The 22,525-nt window shown below is 37.8% G+C and overlaps 1 protein-coding gene across 1 annotated transcript; it reads left to right on the top strand.

Moving 5' to 3' along the window:
• The first annotated feature begins 2,023 nt into the window (after positions 1-2,023).
• Positions 2,024-21,610, top strand: LOC140163070 (uncharacterized). Its single transcript, XM_072186440.1, has 7 exons — positions 2,024-2,382; positions 6,135-6,323; positions 6,651-6,740; positions 7,520-7,648; positions 8,595-8,756; positions 17,907-18,084; positions 20,836-21,610. The coding sequence occupies exons 2-7, from the start codon at positions 6,141-6,143 to the stop codon at positions 20,868-20,870; spliced, it is 777 nt and encodes a 258-aa protein (XP_072042541.1). The 5' UTR covers positions 2,024-2,382; positions 6,135-6,140; the 3' UTR covers positions 20,871-21,610.
• Positions 21,611-22,525: the final 915 nt, after the last annotated feature.

Here is a 22,525-nt window from a genome sequence, read left to right as displayed (position 1 = left end):
AATCTGACTTCATTGTTAACTCTGAACAGAGAAGATGTAGTACCAATCAGCTTATTTCAATAGAGGTGATTGCTTATTTCAATAAAACCGGAAGAGAAAAGATTATGTTAACACCAGTGTTTTTAATGGCCTAGCGCCCTCTCGTCTTTAACATTGGTAAATTGATCTACATTAATTTGACAAAATGCATGCCAATCCGAATGACAAAGTCCACTTTTTCTGTAAAAACGTTGCAAATGAAATAAGCCCTAAAATCACAAAAGGTCCGCTTATGAGCCTGTCGAACCCCAAAGCACGTGTGCATGGCCACAGTGTCGCCCTTCCATCAATGTCTATCTCCCTATTTTGTTCCTCCTGCCCCCCCATGATCAGTCTCCCACTCCCTCCCCAGTCCCTACTCTCTCCTCTCGAGTTCTTCTCTTTCTAGTCTTTCAGTCTCTCCTCTCCTCTCTTTCGTCCTCACCCTCCCACTCTCACTTGTTCAGTCTCAAGTATTTCCTCCCTCCCTCCCTCCCTCCCTCCTCCCCCCCCCTCCCTCCCTCCTCCTCCCTCCCTCCCTCCCTCTCCATCCCTTGCGAAATTTATCAGTATGATCCATGACTGAAAATAAGCTCTGCAAAAATATAAACATTTAAAATAAACCCGATCAGATTAGCTTGCTATTGGTACGAATGAATAGAATACATTATCTTTGCTCCAATGCAATTCTATTGTATTGCATTTCAATATAAAACATGATTACCAAATCACCACTTGTACGCGCCTCATTGGGAGATATTTGACTATTTTAGACGCTCGTTTCATCGCCAATATGAAAGACTTTTGCTTATAACTTGGCAATATGGTTAGTATATATTTCAATGCAAGACAATTTTTACGAGGCACTTACGTCTAGGCGTAAGTGCATATACACCAAACACAAGTCAATTGAAGCCGTACAATTTCCCGCGAATTTAGGACCGTAAAATTTAGACTCTTCTTTTGTCGAGATTAGCACCCAACGGCACATCTCAATTGGTTTTATGTAAAAAATCAATATAACTTACCAAAACGAAAACAGAAATTCACGAGCTTCAAATTTTCAGTAACTAACAAAAGGCTAGAATAAAAGATTGTCACACCTGGGAGACTACCACTTCAGAATAACAATGACTTACAAAAACGGATATACGGTTACGGAAACAGAAACTGAAAAGATAAAACGACGGTACGCGTGGTGTATCAATCGTAAGACTTTGTGAATCGGGCCCATAGCAAATGCTGGCTGTATCAAAATGATTGGTACCCATTAGTTTCCAGTGATTATGGATATGAATGCCATATGAAAATGCGACATATAGGATCCGCATAATTGGTTGATTAATGTTATGAACAGTCATTTAACTACAATTTATTTCAAGAAGACCCTATTTTGAATTTTGAAGAAGCAGGCTTTTCAATAACCATAAAAAGCGGATATTTCCGAACTCTGCAAATCCATCCCTTTTCAACTCCGAAACATCTCGCACATTTGTCTATTGTTTCTGGTGCCTTTTAAGGTTAGACACTATTTCAAACTGTTTCGATTTGGTAGTTCACAACATCTTACGAATGGTAGTGAGCTTTGGTAAAAATTGCTTTGATCATTTCATAGGAAGCGTGTATAAGAATTCAAATATCACAGAATATACTTTTGTAGGTCCTGTGGTTCTTGAGTTATGTTGTAAAGAGGGCTAAAACAACAACGCTTTTGTAAAACATACATAACTCATAAAAAACAATAAATCAGCAAGTTTTCAAAGTACATGATTTGTAGAATGAACTTTTGCAAAACATCAAAATGTTATTTTTCAATAATATATTGATTTAGATAATGAAGATCGATATATTTGGTTGCTTCGACCAACAATACCTAGTTTACCCTTAAAGGCCCATTCAGTGATTTGCTCATCCACAGCATGATCGAAATTCAGATCTTAGTACTTTTGTTAGTGTCAGATGTGCTAACACAGTCTGAATCTGTAATTTTAAAGTTTAATTTCTTGGCGGACCAAATACTGTTATTTACTTCTAATGGTCTGGTTGGTACATATTTATAGGAAAGCAAATTGCTTCACATTTCATGACCAGATTCCGTTGAACTTTACGGTTGAGGAAACAATGAGTAATAGCACAATATAACCACGATTAGTAGTATTATTTGGGGGTACAAATAGCTTTGTGGTTTCACCTACGTTATGTTAAGCGTACAGTAATTTATATAGGCTCTGAATTTGTATGTGTGAGTGGCCATTTTCTTTCGGTCGACGAATATTGTAATGTTGTAAGGAGGTAACAGATTTCTGTGATAGGATATGTACGTGTGATAAGCTAGTAGTATACACCAGTATAGGCCTACAACAGGTGAGTGTATTTCTATTTTTTTAAGGAGGATTTCGTGATCCTAGCATCCTCTTTTTATGACATTTTACAGTAGATATCCACGAAAAAAGCTTATTCCCAAAATTTGAGTTGATTCCGATTTTGCGTTGGCGAGTTATGCATGATTATGTTTATTTACACTGCTCCATAGACTACTGTAGACTTCTCCATAGTCCACTTGCCCATTTTGCATACTCTGGCTATTACATTTAAGCATAAAACTCTGATTTATATTGATTTGTGTGCAACTGATAGATTTTCACATCTGTATCTGATCTTTTCAGTCACCGCACTCCCTCTGTTTGTTAGCTTCCCAAGTGGGGTTCGTGGTTCGCTATCAATAAACTGGTAGATTCCAAAATCAGAATTGTTCAGTATTAAAGTGAGCCATTAAAATTATGCAAGATAATGTTGCATTCAATTACTTTTATTGTCACTAATCATCTGATATTCTTAATTCTTTATGACCATTTTACTATTGAATACTTTAATTTTAATAAACATCAGTATAATTTTGAGTTCAACGAAATGTAAACACACGTCACTCAGAAAACTTAGTTTTTAATCATAATATCACACCCAAAACTGACAGTTTCAAATTTACCATTGCTGTAAATTTCCCTCGCCTGTGGGCTGGTTTGCTAAATTCTGTTAAGGATCATTTTATCTTGTACATGGGCACAAAGTCTTTTAAAAAACATTAAAAAACTTATTTAGTAAATAATAGTACTGAAGAGCAGGACTCTTAAATTTTGTTGTCTCGGTTTTCTGCTCAGTGACCTACTTTATCCGTGTTCATGGCCTGTGTTGGTCTGGTGGGTGGGAGTGGGGTGTTGCTGGGTGGGTTGGTTGGGTTCAGGTGGGCGGGGGAGGGGGGGGGTAAATCCATGTGTCTGATAGGTAGGGGTCACTGAGCAGATTTCCATTTGTAATAATGTATTAATGTGTACATCCATATCGGGAGGGTGGGCTTGTCGGCTGCTGCATGTGTCTCTCTTCATTTGTTAGCCTTGGGCGGATGCCGGACTCGTCCCGGGTCCCGGTCGCCTGGGGTCGTCCCCGGGTTGCCTGGTTTGGGAATGTTTTCTGTATTCCTTCATGTAGGCAATGTGGCTTGGGGATGATTTGGAGTGGCCTCCACGTGGCATGGGTCTGGTTTTTGTTCCTGGCTGGTGGGTGGGGAGACACGTGTGGTGGCTGGCGGGTGCATCCTTGTGATGTGGATGTACACACAATGTGTTTAAACAGTGCAATAGTATATTTTTTATGTAATTGCCCCAATGGGTTGGAGGAGTCACACCTTTTGGTGACAGTGTCTTGATGCTTCTGACTCTTCCTGGCTAGCCCATTGGGTCTATTTTTTACTTTTGTTTCCTTTTGTATGTATTGCGTAATTTTACTTTGATTTTTGATGTATTTTTAGCCGAATTTGTAAAATAAAAAAAATAAAATAAAAATAAAATGGGTTCATCATGACAAATAATAACATATTTGTAATAAAATTCGACTATGGCATAGTCATATTATAACATAACATAACATAACATAACATTACATAACATAACATAACATAAATAAACCTAACCTAACCTAACCTAACCTAACCTAACCTAACATAACATAACTCAACATAACTCAACATAACACATCATAACACAACATAACTCAACATAACTCAGCATAACTCAACATAACACATCACAACAAAACATAACTCATCATAACTCAACCTAACTCAACATAACACATCACAACACAACATAACACAACATAACTCAACATAACACAACATAACTTAACACAACACAACATAACTTAACATAACACAACATAACTTAATATAACACAACATAACACAACATAACACAACATAACTCAACATAACACAACAGAACTTAACATAACTCAACATAACTTAACATAACTCAACATAACACAACACAACATAACATAACACAACATAACTCAACATAACACAACATAACTTAACATAACACAACACGTATTTATGCGCCTTTGCCTAGGGAATCAAGTCGCAAGAAGAAAAGAAAACCAAATAATTCAAAAAGAGATGAAGATCTCTTAAGAGTGGGCTCACATGATTAGACTTCGGAAACTATATTAGCTTGGCACATCTGGAGTTTGGAGAGATCTTTCTGTGTTATTCCATTGAGCAAAATGTTACAGTAATCAAGACGTGAGAGAATGAGGGTTCTGACAGTATTGTAACAAGTATTGAAATCCAATATGGACGAATCGCTATCAATAAACCGGTAGATTCCAAAATCAGAATTGTTCAGTATTAAAGTGAGCCATTAAAATTATGCAAGATAATGTTGAATTCAATTACTTTTATTGTCACTAATCATCTGATATTCTTAATTCTTTATGACCATTTTACTATTGAATACTTTAATTTTAATAAACATCAGTATAATTTTGAGTTCAACGAAATGGGTTCATCATGACAAATAATAACATATTTGTAATAAAATTCGACTATGGCATAGTCATATAACATAACATAACATAACATAACATAAATAAACCTAACCTAACCTAGCCTAACCTAACCTAACCTAACCTAACCTAACCTAACATAACATAACTCAACATAACTCAACATAACACATCATAACACAACATAACTCAACATAACTCAACATAACTCAGCATAACTCAACATAACACATCACAACAAAACATAACTCATCATAACTCAACATAACTCAACATAACACATCACAACACAACATAACACAACATAACTCAACATAACACAACATAACTTAACATAACACAACATAACTTAACATAACACAACAGAACTTAACATAACACAACATAACTTAATATAACACAACATAACTCAACATCTGGAGTCTGGAGAGATCTTTCTGTGTTATTCCATTGAGCAAAATGTTACAGTAATCAAGACGTGAGAGAATGAGGGTTCTGACAGTATTGTAACAAGTATTGAAATCCAAATATGGACGAATTCTGTTGATGTTTCTAATGAGCCCATTGACCGATTTACAAAGTTGGGTGATGTGAGCAGACATACACATTTGTGATGCGATCAAGCAAAATCAGTCGGAACTCGGAAATATTGATTTTGAGATATAGCCAAAGAAAGGAAATATTTCCCTTTGTTTCCTCTTGTTTTGGAAACTTTTTAATTGCTCATATCTTTGGAACTGGTTGTTTAATTTCAATGGGGTTTTCTGCAAAGTCCAGCTTTGTCAATGTTTTTTTCTATCCTATAGGAAACTGAACATTTATTATTGCCGAGTTCCGACTGATTTTGCTTGATCGCATCACATTTGACGATCAAAAACAACCCCAAGGTTACGAACAGTAGTGGATGGGAAAATCTCCACACCATCAAGAATTGGCAATATTTTATAAATGATGGGAAGATGCTGCCAGAAAAAACCCAGTCTTTTATTGACTTAGTTTGAGCTTGTTTTGATCAATCATAAATAAATATAACACGTGATATTTGGTGCTCCGTGTTGTTTTATGATATATTACATCAAATTATAGTATTATTCTAAACTGGAAATCGAATTTCATTACCTTAAGAGTGTGATCATTCAGCCAGTCAGAAATCGACCTTTTTAACTTGTTAAGACATAAGACAATTGCTAATACTACACATAGAGAGTATTGGCATCTCAGATTTGGCTAATTTGACCGTTTAACATGTCTAATTTATTTTTTTACTGTTTCAGGGCATTATGTGTTGCACGGGCAAGTCGTGTCGTAAACAATGCTGTCGCATTATACTCGGAATAATTACTATATTTCTAGGAATTCTCTCTCTTGTAAGCGCACTCCTGGTCGTTATTGTCAATCATTTCGATATAGCTGACCCACAGAATGCAACGCAGTTTTGGGCCGCAATAGTAGGAGGACTATGGGTAGGTTTTACGTTTGCATAGGTGGTTGTAAAGGGTGGGGAGGGGTGGGGAGGGGGGGGGGGGAGGGCTTGTTCATTAGAATTCCTTTAAAAAGTTCAACATCGGAAAAAGGGTTGAGCTAAGGGAAGAGATGGGAAAGGTGTGGGGAATGGAATTCAGGGAAATCATATGCTTTGTGATATAGAGAATCAAGTAAGTAAGCGTATGAAAGAAGAATATCATCATCATCATCATCATCATCATCATCATCATCATCATCATCATCATCATCATCATCATCATCATCATCATCATAGTTTGCTTCTTCTTCATTCATTATTATTGTAGTCTATTCTGGCGGGATTTCTTGGAGGGTGTTTATTGCCATGCTGCTGTTGTTGTTGCCGAAAAACTGATGATGGATGTAGAACTTGTTTGGTAAGTTGTATGAATCGAAAACCTAGATTATTATACAACGGCTCAGTGGGTGCGGGCAAGGCCAGTGTCCCCAATGAGTACGACTGCTGTGGTTGTGCTTTCTATTTTTCCGCTTTGTATAAAAATGTGCACGACAGCCCACACTTTATGCTGTTCACTAAACCCTAATGCAACAGAAAGCCTTAAAACACATGTGATTCCTATGGATCGGAACAGGTTTGGGCGGACAACACACAAGGCACCTACGTCCAGGGTTATTTACATAATAATGTGTCATTTTGGGTCATTAAGGTTACTGTGGTGCTAGCGAGAGGACGGGATTGCATATTCTCTTGTTATACATTCAGGGCCTCCTTTATATAGTAGCGCAGAACCCTAATCAGCCTACATATAGAATAATCATCGCAGCCAGGATCAGTATCTCGAGTTTTATACGGGTAAACAAGATCAAGTAACAGTAAGTTCCTTGTCCATCCAGGGAAATTTCAAGCTAGCTCGAAATTTCCATGACAACAGAAATATGAACTCGCAATGTACGCGCGTATCATCCACCAGAATCGATTGCAGGGGTTAGAATTAGAATTGTGTTTAAGGTCTAATACACCGTGGTTTGCTATATTTACTGTACATTTAAGAACTGTTCAAGGGCCAACCACAATTGACCGGCGGGTCGGATACAGCCCGCGGGCCGCCTATTGAGCCCAAGCTTCTGCTTCCCCTACAACCAATCCACCAGGGCACTAATATTAATGAATGTGTTCATTTTTGTTTCATTTCAGCTTGCACTGGACTTCATATGTGCATTATTTGTAGTAGTATTAGCGATTGTCTTACTGTATTCAGATGTAAAATCTTATAATAGTATAAAGGGGGAAATTAATGCATGTCTAATGGACGGCTATTGTGAGGTAAGGAGTAAAAAAGCAAAAAAAAAAAAAAGAAGAAAAGCGCAGTGATTTATAGTGCGCTACGCACAGGCACAACGCCTAGACGTTGATCCACAAGCCTCAGCACACTTTACAAGTTGTCGCTGACCTCTATGGGCCCACATCATTCCATAAACCATTAATCAACAATTCAGGGACTTTGCTGCTTCAAAAGCGCACACCCTAGACATTCCACAAATAACCTTCGCAACTAGGATCAGCTCCCCGAGTTTCGTACGGGTTACAACGAGACAAATTAGCAGTGAGTTCCTTGTCCAGGGGAATTTCAAGCTAACTCAATTTTTCCACGAGAGCGTACTAGGCACCGCCTAGTAATTAGTATTTACAACATTTAATCAATACTGGGTAAGTCATTGGTGAAGACCCAACTTAACAAAAATCTGAACAATATTTAGCAATAAGGAAATGGGAGAACATGGCTCAGCTAGTGGCTAGAATTCTTGCTTCTGGCCAGTGGCGTGTGCAGCACATTGAAAGTGTGGGGGGGGGGGGGCAGGTTGTTCAGTTCCCCGAATGGAGTCTGATTAGGAGCAAATTTTGACGTTTTTAACGCTTCTGGCGCATGATGTCCCGGGATATTGCTGGGATACTGACCTGGAAAAATAAAGTCTGAATTTAATTGGCAACATCTGTAGCTTAAATTATGACTTCCGCTCTTCCAATGGTACATTTTAGGGTTGGGTATATAAACCACGAGAGAACACCATCCTTCGGAATTTATTGGTGAAGAAAGTTTCGAGAAGAGTAGGATGTTAACCCCTGACTATTCCCAACTAGTCCCGGTGTTCAAATGGCTTAAACCATGTTTATCGGCGAAAAAAACTAGTTTATCTTTTCTATTGTGCAATATGCGCTTTATCAGTAATGCACAATCACAATGATAACTTTTCTTTTCCTCTTTAAACAGGGTGAGAAGCAGCTTTTCAACTTTTTAATAGCGTTATTTGTAATCAGTGCGTTTGAATTCATCATTGGGCTTGCAACAGTAATTGTCGTTAGTTTGAAGATCAGACGATTCTGCAGAGGGGAAACCGATGACGACGACGAGGAAGACGTGGATCAATTACACGTACGTTACAGGGGCTTCTTTAAGGAGTATTTAAAAAAAAATTGGACCCTTTCAATTGTGAATTTTTGCTCTGAAGGGGTCCAAAACATTGCTAAAAGGGGTTTTATTATAATATTATTTTTGAAGACATTTTTAACAATGTATGTGTGTTTAGAGCAGTGGCGGGTCTAGAGCGGTCAGAAGGGGGGGGGTGGGGAGTAGAGTTTAGAATAAAAGAATAAAATGTAAAAAATGCCCCCTGAGAAGTAGGAAACTTTTGCAAAATGAAGACCTAAGGGGCTGTGCAATAATTATGAGCCCTGGGGGGTAAAATTATGGGAAGGGGCAAGAAATTTTTGGCGAGCCGAAGGGGGGGGGGAAGCAATTTTTGGCACACATTCATGGGGCGCCTTTTAAATAAAACGCTCTAAAAACGCTTAGGAAAACAGTACGGAAACGCTTTAAAATGCAAATTTTCCTGCTCGCTGCGTTCGCAAGTGACATATATCTAAACCATTTAAGGTTTGCAAATTGGGATCCTTGATCTCCGCAAGGAGTGAACGCGTAAATACGCGTGTTTTGTGCGTGAAAGTAAACCCTGGTACGTTGCAACATTACAACAACTGGATGGCTATTCGCTGTAAAAGTGATGATGTAACAGAATTAACTACCATAGCAATAGATGAATACGATTTTTGAATATATAGCCCAACACTACAACGTTCACGCGGTACCTATGCATTGAACCCACACCGGCCTTCGCCGTCCGGCCAAAGCGTTTTTAAAATGCGTAAAAACAACTTGGTTCTAGGGAAGTCTGATTATCTTTATAAAATAGCAGAGTGGGCGGGTTTTCGTGTAAAAAGTGACGCATTCTATGTATAAACTAGGAATATATGAATATTAACTGCATGCACAGCATGTAGAACGATTCGTGATACCCAATTGTGGTATAGTTGGTGTTGTTTAGGAGGGGGAGAATTTTATTTCAATTTTATATACGTCAAAATATTTTTTGAATTTACTGAAAATAGACGCTCAAAAAATGATGACAAATCTATGTAATTTTTACATAGAACCCCGATAAAGATTACTGTAACGTTTTTATGATAATCTAATCTTCCATTTTCTAAAAACATCTTGGGGGTTCTATGTGGAAATCTTGAATAAACTGGGGGTAAACCTAACGTCTATACTCCGGGGACTATAGGCCTACAAGAAAATGGCAGAATCCCTATAGACGAATCCAACGAGCTAAGTCATGGTCAGGATTTGGTCGGCCATTTTCGGGTCCCCGTTAGCACCAACCTGGTGTTTTGAGCGCCCCATTGTGCAAATAAAAGCCGCCTAAAGAGAAGATGCAAGGACGAGGAGGGTTAATAGAATAATATATACAATAGAAATATTTCCGCAGGTAATCCCGTTTCCTGTCGCATCTATTCATACATAGTCCTTTTGTTCGCAAGTACATCCATTTGTAGCGTTTGATATGGTGTATGAGACCAAGGAGTTTATATAGGAAGGAGAAGAAATAGATTATGTAACGCTTATTGTTCCTTTGTGCCAATTGGAGTTCCCGACACGCTATTCATCGAGAGGTACCTTTTGTTCGAGACAAAGGGCTTCCGCCATTAAATCGGTAACTGACCTGACCAGCGTATTAACGCTATAATAGGCAGGCTACTGTCAATAAGTGATGAAACGAAAGTCACGTAAAAGCGCCTATACGAACGAGAGGTACCTTTTGTACTAGTCCATCCCAAGGGTGTGCGTGAGTTGTCGCATGCACACAAAACAGAGGTTCACCTACAATACAAACCTATTGCAGCGCCCAAATTGGTTTGGGCGCTCATTTGATTATACTCAGTGAACACGCTTTGCTCTACCATTTCGCTACGGACAGTTCAGCAGCATAGGCAAAGTGTGCGCTCTGTGTGGCGGATATAAGAATCTACACAAGTAAGTTGTCTACATTGTTTGGCAATAGGTCTACATAAGGATTTGAAGTAATTATGATATCACTCCTACTGTAGTATTTTTAAGGACATTAGCCGCGGTCCATATCGTGTTTTATTATGTATAGGCCTACCATAGTATTTTACATGAGCATCGCGTATATAGGAGTCTACCCTGGACCTCAAATGTGATATATTTGCTGATAACTCGAGAAGCATATAGCCATACTATTTCTGAATCAATCAATAAAGCAAAGCAAATCATACTTGTAGGCCTATTATACTATATTAAATATAATTGCGGACCAACCGATACAGCTCGATACGCCCAATGTATGAATAAAAACACCTAACAATAAAGTCGCCCAATTGAACAGTTGTAGGTGTCGATCGCACGACTTCATTAATATTGATTGGCAACATTTTCCAATATGTCAGCGCTCAAATCGGACACAATAGAACAATAGACTCTTCAGTGCGTTGTATGAGACCGCCATGGTTGATCAATATGCACGCTGGAATTGGAAATATTTCCAATGTTTCTATAGATAATTTGTTGGAAAGTATTAAAGACCCCCCCGCCAAAAAAAAAAATTGATCAAGCAGGATGCACTCATCACCTGTGTATGTCTGCAATCATAGATTGAATACAATTCGCCACTTGCACGGTTCCGCCATTATGCACTATATGCGGGGAGAGCCTCGAACTGGCAGCATACATGAAAGGAAGAATTACGTAACCTTACACAGAATGTTATATGACTGGTTCAATTCCCATTCATGTATGCTGCCAGTTCGAGGCTCTCCCCGCACATAGTGCATAATGGCGGAACCGTGCAAGTGGCGAATAGGCCTAGATACCCTTTTTTCAAAGATACTTATCGTACAGGTGCGAGTGATCAGAATGATATGGTTCAATGCTGAGACGAATATATTCGTCTCAGGTTCAATGCATAGATACCGCGTGTAGTTAATCCGATTATTATGTCACTTCAACAGCGAATAGACCATGTAGAAGCTGTGTGTTTTGCCGAAGGGAACTGTATTGTGTTGTACAACTTTAATCATTCTTTTGTCTACCTGTGTTTTCGCGGAAGGTGTATGGAACGGGTGATGGAATGCAGCTTAAAATTTCCGCCAACGCCGAATCATTTCACATTTTTGGTGCATTGTAGCCGACGGGGATCCAACTAAAGGCTGCTAGGCAGGTGCAGGAATGCGTGAATTTGGATTTGAATTTGCACAGATATACCATGCACGATGCAGTCAAAATCGATATTATGTATTGTGTGCTGCACGTATTGTTGTATTTCTATGCTATACCCGAGAAATGTTGGAGTCGCCTATTGCCAAACCCGCGATTTGGTAGCCCAATTGGGCGACCTTTGAAGATTTTCCCCGCGACTTTTGACAATTTCCTGTCCCATAGAAACCAATGGTTAAGACAAAATTGAGCGACTTTTCAACATTGGCTCCCGCGACTTCCGATAGTTTCCTGCCCCATAGAAACCAATGGTAAAGAGAAAAATTGTGCGACTTTTCGATTATTTGACCCGCGATTCGGGCTGAAATCTTTTGGCAACCCTGTTGAGGCTATAACCTATGTTTAAAATTCAATATGGCTACCAACAACTCATGTGGTCCAATATGGATTAGCGCGCTGGACTTGGAGATTCTGTATGCAACTGCGGCGTGGGTTCGAGGCCCACCTCTGCCAAACTGAAATTCACTTTTTTTAAAAATTTCATATGGGAAATGGGACTGGGTGAATTTATGTATGGCGAAGAGTGGTGTGCTTTGAACCATAGATGTCAAAGAAATGCTGATCACTCGCACGTTAGTATCTTTGAAAATAGCGGTATTGTATTCAATCTATGATTGCAGACATACACAGGTGATGAGTGCAATCTGCTTGTAGTGCAGGGCGATATATTCAAAAATTGTATTCATCTATTGCTATGGTAGTTAATCCGATTATTACATCACTTTGACGGCGAATAATGTGTCGTTAGAGAACATTGTCAGAGAATTGCGACTGAAAAAGGTCACGATTCACACAAGTCGGACCTCATCTCTACGATCTGAATTGACATAGGTCAGTTAATTTCCCGGCATGCTTAGCGGCATGCTTACCATACACCCTGGAAGATATTTAATAAGTATTTGCTCCACAATTTATCAATACATGTATGATAAAATATTGAAACATCGTATAAGAACTATTCTATAGTAAATCAGTTATACCAAGTAACTGATGAGGCATTTTACGCAGGATATTAATCACCTTCCTAATATAGGCAGACTATGGTACACAGTGACATCGCCCCAATATCTTCATAGTAGAAATCGCCATGGTAGGTTGAATCCACAGCCACCCATGACCATTTTATTCGGACCTATGAGATGCATATTATTAGCGAAGTGACCTGACTAAGGCAACTGATAGACGGGGTAATTGATTTCTCGCTCTGTGTGCAAGCTTGTATACGACATTGCGGTCAATGGTTATACTCTCTCCACTTGAGTGAGTGCCGGTATAGCCTGCTGCGCGCTGTAGTCCATATAGGACCAACGCAATATAATTTGGTCAAATTTTGAGTTCAAAGCGCACGGCCAATTTTCAAAGCGCACGCTAACGACTATAATATATGTTCAACACGTATTTTCAAGTGTATGAGACCACATCTGGTTTCTTGAGAAAAATTCATTTACGGGAGATATTCATCATTTTGTAACCCAGTATCCGAAGATTTTCGTCTGATATCAAAATCGTGCATAGCAATTCACGTGTATGGATCCCGTGTATTCATTTTAATGTCTCTGCTGCACCAAATAATTATTAGCCAGGCGATGTCGGTGTGTGGTACATGTCATAGACGTGACTTTTTACTTCCGCAAATGGCCGTTGGTCGGACCTCCTCTCTTCTCAAATTGTGATCTGGGTCCCGACATTTACCCTATGTAGTCTCATCCCCCTGACATTGTTTTGAGATAATGATGTGTTTATCATTGGAATAATCTCCCATAACAGGGTTGTAGATTTCAAATGGAGTCACCCATTTAGGTATCTCCATTTAAAATTTACACTGCCTGTGTGGAAGATTAAGTTCGTATCTTCCATATTAAATCATGAAATCTTGACAAATGTATTATGTGTTGTAAAAACAAAATTATGTTATTCTAAAAGCCGTTGGATCTCGACAACGAACTCCACTGTACTTATGTTGTTTTTCAATTTGTAATAATATTGATAACCGTATATTTTGAATGGGCTTTCAACCCGATAGTTTCGTTAGCCTCGTACGTGACACGTGTTCTGTAGTCTGTACCGCCTGGTTTTTTTGGGGGGGGGGGCACTCCCATATTTTGGTACGCGTCATGCGCCTGTCAATAAACCCCTTTTTGAGGCAAATCGGTCACCCAGTGACCCCCTTTTGTCATTAGCTTATACCCATTTTTTATAGGAATTTATATCAAATTTTTGCAGCCATTTTAGTTTCAAAAATTGCTAATTTTTGCACCGTTTTGCACATTTTTGTGCAATTACTTTTTCACGGTCAATGACACCCACTCTTTAGCGTTCCCGCACTGAATCACCCCCATTTTATTGGAGCCCATGACTCCCTTTTTCGACAAAAATCCCCACCGATAGACCCCTAGTGTAGTACTCCGGTAGGCACAGGTACGCACGGTCACTTTCATATTCGAGTGCTCCCGCCCCACCCCGGGCATCAAAATATAGTTATAATATTCAAGTGAATCCTAATTGCTACGTCATCACTTAAAACAAACATTTAAGAACTTTTAATAGTTATTGGGCGATTGCGTACATATGAGTGCAGTTTTCTCTATCGTATGTCAATAATTACTCCATAGTGCAGTTTTGTCCACGGCAAATTCACCGTGACCTTTTCAGCCATAAACCCGCTTAGTGAAGATTAAACCGAAATATGCAGTACTAAACCATTATAGTAATCGATTGTCCAATGTACATTTCTTACCACGTGATAATATTAATCCAATGAGCGATCGAATTGTCCGCTACGGTCGACTAATCCAATCGATAATGACGCTATTGACATGTACGGGTGGAGCTCCACTGACTGAGTTTTGGGGATTTTTCACTGGTTTGCTATCATTTACTCATCAAGGCGCTCCATCGTTAATATAAGGACTATGCTAATAATTTAAAAATTGACATGTAGAAAATAAACCATACTTGAATGACAGAAAGTACTAAATTTGTACCTATTACGGTTTGGTGGCACTCCTCTTCCAAACGCGACCAAGCATTGGATTAACACGGGAGTTTGGATAAGATGGTAAATTTCCTTTCTCATACAAATGCATACTGCCTGTTTTTTTTTGATTTTTGAAGATCGCTCATAAATCAGTAAATATAGGCCTATTGAAATAGTCTGACCTACCACCATTTAGCTGAAATACTAATCTCTCTTAGCATGTAAATTAAAACGAATGAAGCACTTGAGGAAAACTGTTTGAAACATAACATTTTCAAAGATATTTCGTAGGGAGTACTTTTTAAGCAATTGTGTGTGCCCAAGGCCACGCTATTGTCCTTTACCGATTGTCCTACCATGTTAATCCAGATAACAAAATGTTAATTTAAAGTCTCATTGCAACTGAATTTTTATTTTTTTTACTTTTCGGATTTGACTTTGAGTAATGGCACACACCATGTTTACAGTAAAAATTAAAATTCTATTCCAGACACCGTCAAAATGTCAAACTTTGTATTTTTTTGTATTATTTTTATGTAATTAACTGCAGTTCATTTATTCAACCTCAGAACAGGTTCATACTTGACAAATTAATGATGAATGAATAGACGTTCATTAAATATTTAAAAAACCCAAAATTACTCATACCTAATTTGCATAATAATATCATGAATACATAATTAGCTGTAATTACCTAATTTGCATAATTAATTACTTTTTGTGTATTTATTGTTATCAATTGAAAGAACTTTGTATACATATGTGTACAAAAAAACCGCACCTTTATATCATGTACGGTTTTCTATTGGCATTTTTGCATATTAATTAGCTGAACTTAGTCATTTTTTCAGGTATAATTTGTCTGCAGATTGGCCGAGATTGCTAAAATAGTATATTTGGTTAATTTATTAAAATTATTCAATGACAGATTTTTTAAAACAAAATTTAAAAATTTTGTTTTCTTTAACGAAGTCAGGAAAGATAAGCATTTAACATGTGATATTTAAATTAACGCTGCTTTTTCAAGCAAGCGTCCAAATAAACCTTCAAAAATCTCGAAATGTGCCAATTTTGTCATTACAGCTATTTGTGGCAGGATTTCATTCCATCTACGAGCATCTTTAAATTGACACTACATCACAATGCATTGACCGATTTCAATTCTGTTTTTTTGATTTTTGATGCTTTAATATAGCTCAATAATGTAGAAACATTAAATAACGTATTTCTGCTGCGCTTATTTTTGAGGTGATATGCCTATTAATAGTTATTGGGCGATTGCGTACATATGAATGCGGTTTTCTCAATCGAATGACAATTAAAGGTCGCATAATCTTTCCCGGATGCAGGTAACCCTCCAAACCCAAACCAGAACTTAGCCAAAAGTAGTGGCGTATATAGCGTCACAGGGGCACGTGGGAGGGGGGCAAATCGATCTGAAATTTTAAAAAATCCCATAGGAAAATCGCCGAAAACGGCTTGTACCCCCCATCAGACCCCGTGCCCCTCAATCATGGTCGGTGCTCACCAATGTGATGACCCAGGCTACGCCACTGACCAAAAGGCTCACTCGCAGAATAAAAAGACACGCTGATTAAGGACGAGTTGCCAGTCTAAAAATGTGATTCTAACACCTTCATTTGTTCTTGGAATTGTACAAAAAGAACTGTGTTAACAGGTAAATCTAACATTCCAAATGAACTTGTTTAAAGATAATAAAGTTTGTTATGATAGATTAAAAAGCCTTAATGTGCGATATTTTTTTAGAATATACCTTTATTTTTTTTTCAAAACCGATTTTTTTTGTATATTTGTAACACTTACACACGTTCCAACTTAAATCTATGAGCAAACTGTCAAATTCGCCCTATTTGTAGTAAAACAGGATGATTTTCTGTTGGTCCGACATATCATAATATTAAGATTATGATAATATGTCGGAACGATCGCAAATAGTAGTCTCCTACGAAGCCAGTTTGGTTACGCTCCCTCCACAAGTGGAGAGAGCGTAACCAAACTGGCTGCGCAAGAGACTAACTCGAAGGCCGCACTCGCCGTCCTAATCCAAAAGGTGCGAGACATTTCGAGTGATAGAGGTGAAGTTTATGATGTTGTTTCTTTGCAAATTTCCAACGTCTTTCGCGTCCAAATGTATTGGGAACTTTTATAATGATTGCATATTAACTATTTTATCATTTTGGAAGAAAAAAAGAAAAATCTAGAAATTTAAAAAGATCGTACATTAAGGCTTTAAGGGATCTAAAATGAGCGTTTGTTGCGTTTCGACAGTATTTTTTATGGGACATGAGAGCACCTCAGACCTATCGAACTGCATTCTGAATACGAAGCATGTCTTTCTGATATCAAATAATTTTCATTTTTGAAAATCACAATATAATACAAATTTTATGACAAATTATAAAATTTGATATTTTTCAAATTTTTGATATATAACAGTCCTCGAAGTAAATTATATAAATCTAATGATATATTCTTAAAGTGTATGTAGCAGGGAGGAAAAGCCGACGGTCAATTGAAAATTTTGACCTTTCATATTGAAGATATGGATTTTTTTCCCAAAAGACCTATTTTTTTTTGGGGTGTTTTGGAAAAAAAATCCATATCTTCAATACGAAAGGTCAAAATTTTCAATTGATCGTCGGCTTTTCATCCCACCTACATACACTTTAAGTATAAATCATCAGATTTATAAAGTTTACTTCGAGTACTGTTAAATATCAAAAATATCAATTTTAATGATTTGCCATAAAATGTGTATTAAATTGCGAATTTCAAAAATCAAAATTATTTAATATCAGAATGACATTCTTCGTATTCAGAATGCGATTCGATATGTCTGATGTGCTCTAATGTCCCAAAATAAATACTGTCCAAACGTTCATACCCCAGCCCTTAAAGAATCAAAACTTCTTTTCTAAAAATGTCAACAAATAAAAATTTATTTTCATTCGCAGGTTGTCGAGCCATCGTCTCATCCTCCGGTAAACCTGGCAAATCAAATGCCACATGGTGACGGGCTTGGACACGACATCAGGTACAACCCATACATGTCACCAGGACAGAGGCATGAAAATGACTCCCGACGTGGGAGATATAATGAACCCAATGTGTACTATAACGAGAATACAGGAGGTTAGTATAGAAAGGGCATATCTATTGCAAAAACAAGTTTAACTCCATTCGACATGTTCGAAGAGAATAATTATTACATTACAAGTTAACACTCATTTTTTATTCGTATTTCTCCTGAAAAAAGAGAAATTATGTTGGTAAAATGCTGCCTCGTACGGTCCTTCACCCGTTCGAAGCGAAATTGATTTCCAATGCAGGATACTGATGACGTCACATTAAATGAAGAGTAAATGTTCCCGAGCATTTATACACATGAGCCCTCGATATGAGCTCTTTTGATAGTCAGTCATGTGTATAATGCGCGACCTTGGACCCCGAGAAATCGGGAATGTTCAACCAAAGGCCATTGAAATTGTTTATTTGCATAATAAATACAATATGGATATACATCACGCTCAAATTCTAACGGTAACATTGCTCTATAATATATTTTATTTTTTAGACCAAATATTTCTAATCAAGTTGATAATTATACATATGAATTGTAATATCACAATTTACTATTATATAATAAAGCAGCGGCATGATTTTATCCATATGTAAAAACCAATTTGTAATACTTGATTCAGAGTTTTTTTTTCCTGTTAACAAAAACAGTATACGTTCTGTAAAGGGAGAGTGTTGACAGTCCATTCTCTCAAAGCTGGCACACTTCACATTTCATGACATCACACTATTTTCTAGGTCAAATCTGTCTCGTTCGAAAGAACTCACCGCTTACAGTTGTTTTTTGCGACTTTTAAACGACTTATTTTCACAAAAAAGAGTCATTTTCATTGTCCTCATAAAATTAGCTTGCCAATGATATGATGTTGTCCGAGCAATATATGCCCTTTAAACTAAGCTTTTTGTTATCTTGAGTTTGTGCAAAAAGAACGCCATATCGTGATTGTTTTAACGATTTTGTGGTGCGATTTGGAAAAGTTGCAAATTCAATCAGATCACGCGTTGAAAAATTGCTTTATTGGCCACTGCGATGTTTTACTATTGTGATGTGCCCTGAGTAATTTAATTTAATTATTTAACTTTGTTTTCAAGCTGAAAGTATTTTATGAGATGGGAAAGCCCCTTGTACGTGCAATATAGTGATGTGGAAAGTCATTTTGGAATTCCCCCCAAATTGTTGTAAGCAAAGTCAGATCTATGTTTGGAACTTGGAAATCCCCAGTTCATTATTGCACCATCAGGAAAACCCCCAGGAAGTGATGTAATGTGAAAGGTTAATGTGTATAATTAATCTTGGGAAATCCCAAGATTGCAGCAATCTGTTGTGAAAATGTGATTGAAGTATGGTTTATTAATAGATGATGGGTTTTTGCATGAGTACAGGTATAAAAGCTCTAGGCTTTTGTTTGGACTTTACAGAATGTCATGGGAGATTGTAAACTCCCAGGCGCGTATCAAGCGGGGGACAGGGTGGACGAAGTCCATGGGCCCCGAGGGCTCAGGGGCCCGAGCACAAAAGCGAAAATTAAATAAGGGCTGATAATGGAGAGCAGGGCCGGATTTTTATACCATTGGGACAGATGGGCCCGAGTCCAAGGCAATTTTGGGGGCCCCAAAATTGCCTCATGCATGTTTCTTTTAACCCCAATAACAGCGCGCATTCAAAAAATTTAATTGAACAAAAATGTTAGCCCCCCCCTTGTCCCCCTTTAGTTAAACCAAAACTTGGCCACTGACTTAAATGCACATGAGTTCGGGGCCTCCAAATTTTCTCCAAAAGTTAGGCTAAATCCCGCCCTGGTTAAAAGGGCCCGTACTGCTCCTTGTCCATGGGCCCCTGATGATCTTGCTACGCCCCTGTAAACTCCACATGTGTGTGATGGTCTTCGTGCTTCAAAAAAGAAGTACATTTTAACCAGTTTACATAGCCAATAATTGAGCTAATTTTAATACAGCAACGAAGGAGATTGCGAGCATACAAAAGTGCTCTTTCTCATCAAAGGATTAAAGTTCTTCTGTCGAATTGCTGGAGTTTGCTGGGTTTGTGAAGGCCACGCATCTGTCAAAAACAGCGGAGCTGTGTTAAAGAAACATGTTCCCTGGAAAAAGAGTGATTGGTGAAAGAAACACCATTTTTGGAGAAAGCAGCGCAAGGATATATATTGTGGAGAAAGCAGCGCAAGAAGATAAGTAATAGGAGAAAGCAGCATCATTTTCGTGTGAGGATTTCATACGCAAGGATATTTATAAACGCAAGTGTACACTGGACTTCGCTGATTTTCGCAGGACAAGTGAATAAGGATATATTACATCAGTCGTCCAGAACATTGCAAGAACTCTAGGATCACCAACAAGAAGACCGCTGGTTAAGTACCGATAGAATAAAACTGATTGTGTGATTTTATTGTATATGCAATATTGTTGTTATATGTACCAAGCATACTTTGTTTTCAATTAAAGACTTAGATTTTGTTAGCTTAATCAAACAGTGTATTTGTGTTGTGCATTCGTGTGAGTTCGGGTAAAAGGTGATTTTGGCCTTGAGTCAGTACGACTCGTAACACTATACTGAAGTGACTAGCCGTCAACATGTGTCTTCAATTGGTAAGAACCTAAACTGACCGCGGGCTTTTCAAATTGGAGAGCATCTTGCGTTGTTGACCCATCAACACACAGTATTAGTTGCTGCAACTTTTCATATCGTATCAATTATAGTGGTAAAAATAGTCTTTCCTCCCCGCTTTACTATCCATTTTTGTAATTTGAACAGTAATCTTTATTTGCATCTTTCTCCTTTTATTACAGCTACATATAATCCAGGTTTTGGAGGATACATGTAACTTAGCGACCGGAAATGAAAGAAAGCACACGACCTCGAAGTTCACAATATTTTTGGTTCGGCTCCAGCGTCTAGGGCTGGGCGAATCATCATATTTTTCTGAAACAAGTAAAGTGGTTTCTATGGAACACAAATCTGACCATAGTTTTGACCTCCGATAACGTTTGACCCCCTACTGATTAGAAATTCAAAATGGCTGCCAATATATCATAATTTTTCTTGTTAATGACAAATTCTTGCTTCCAATATGTCTTTGTATATGTATTGGGGTCAAAACCCCCCACAAATTTGACACTTTCTATGCAGTACTTGAGTGGTGAAAAATCGAAAATGGCTGATGCAAATCGTAAAAATTTGTGTTGCTAAGTGTAATTTCGCACCATATATTATATGCACCAATGTCTTCATCAAATGTTTTGTTTCTGTTGTTCAATGTTGAATAACATATTTGTCTATATGTGACGAGTATTCCTTGATCCTCATTGAATTAGGATGATTTGAACTGACCGCCAATTATGATGGTCTGATATTTATTGATTTGTTCCTTGCAATGTGGAAAAAGAGATACATCTAGCTGCTTTTCATAAAATGTAGTTATCACGTAGGCCTATGTGCCAATAAAAGCGCCCATGGAATGCCCTCACGGTGTGAAAACCTCTGGTATATCAACTTTGATAAAAGGAAGGTAAACGTGACATAAAAAGCTAACATTAAATTCATGTTTAGCTGAAAATAACTGATTCCGCGTTATATCATTCATGTGTTTCATCATTGTTACAATTGATACCACTAGGTGGCGCCAAATTGGCCTCACTTAAAGCCATAATGTACGATCTTATAATATGAAATTGGTTAATTTTTTTTCAAACCTGATTTTTTTTTCATATTTGTACTGTTTACACATGTCCTAACTTGCACCTAAATGGAATCGGCCAAATTTGTTGTCTTTGTAGGTCAACAGAGCAAAGTTCGACATATTATCATAATTTAAAAATTATGATAATATGTCCTTCTATAGAACTACGTGTTAAATGGCCAAAATAGCCAGTGAGGTTCTTTCACTTTACCTATAATTGTTATTTCAACCTAAAATGGACAGCAACCCTTCCCGTCTGTTATTACTAATATTATTTCAACATTTTGAATAAAGAATAACAAAATCAAAATTTAACGGAAATCGTACATTAAGGCTTTAACCTCATATTTGGCGAAATTATTCCACTTTTGCACCATATTTCAACAGTTTAGCTACAAAATGGCAAAGTTTTTCGCGCGCTTCGAGCGTATTTGTAGCAAAAACTTATTATGTCGCAAAAAGGTGCTGGATCAACTATACTTCAAGATATTTTTCCAAGCCCATCCCGCAATGTAAAAAAAAGGGGGGGGGGGGATAGGGCGCCAATTATGTTTCTTACCCCAGGCGCTACCAACCCTAGTGTCGACACCCTATATTATAAATATAAACTTAATACTTCGTTGGTGAGCGACGGGCGATTGGTATTTCACCAAACGCAAGAAAAGGAGTCCTATCTGATTGGCTAGAAATCGATCGCTAGATCGCTCAGTGGTAAAGTACAAACTCAAAATGGAGAGATGTATTCAATTCGATTGAAATCGATATTCTATTATTGACGCAGATTAAGAAAGTGGCATAGT

Source organism: Amphiura filiformis, chromosome 10 (genome assembly GCF_039555335.1).
Source record: "Amphiura filiformis chromosome 10, Afil_fr2py, whole genome shotgun sequence".
NCBI classification, from domain to species: domain Eukaryota; kingdom Metazoa; phylum Echinodermata; class Ophiuroidea; order Amphilepidida; family Amphiuridae; genus Amphiura; species Amphiura filiformis.
The sequence above is the reverse complement of the archived record's forward strand: the minus strand, read 5'-3'. Positions and strand labels throughout refer to the sequence as shown.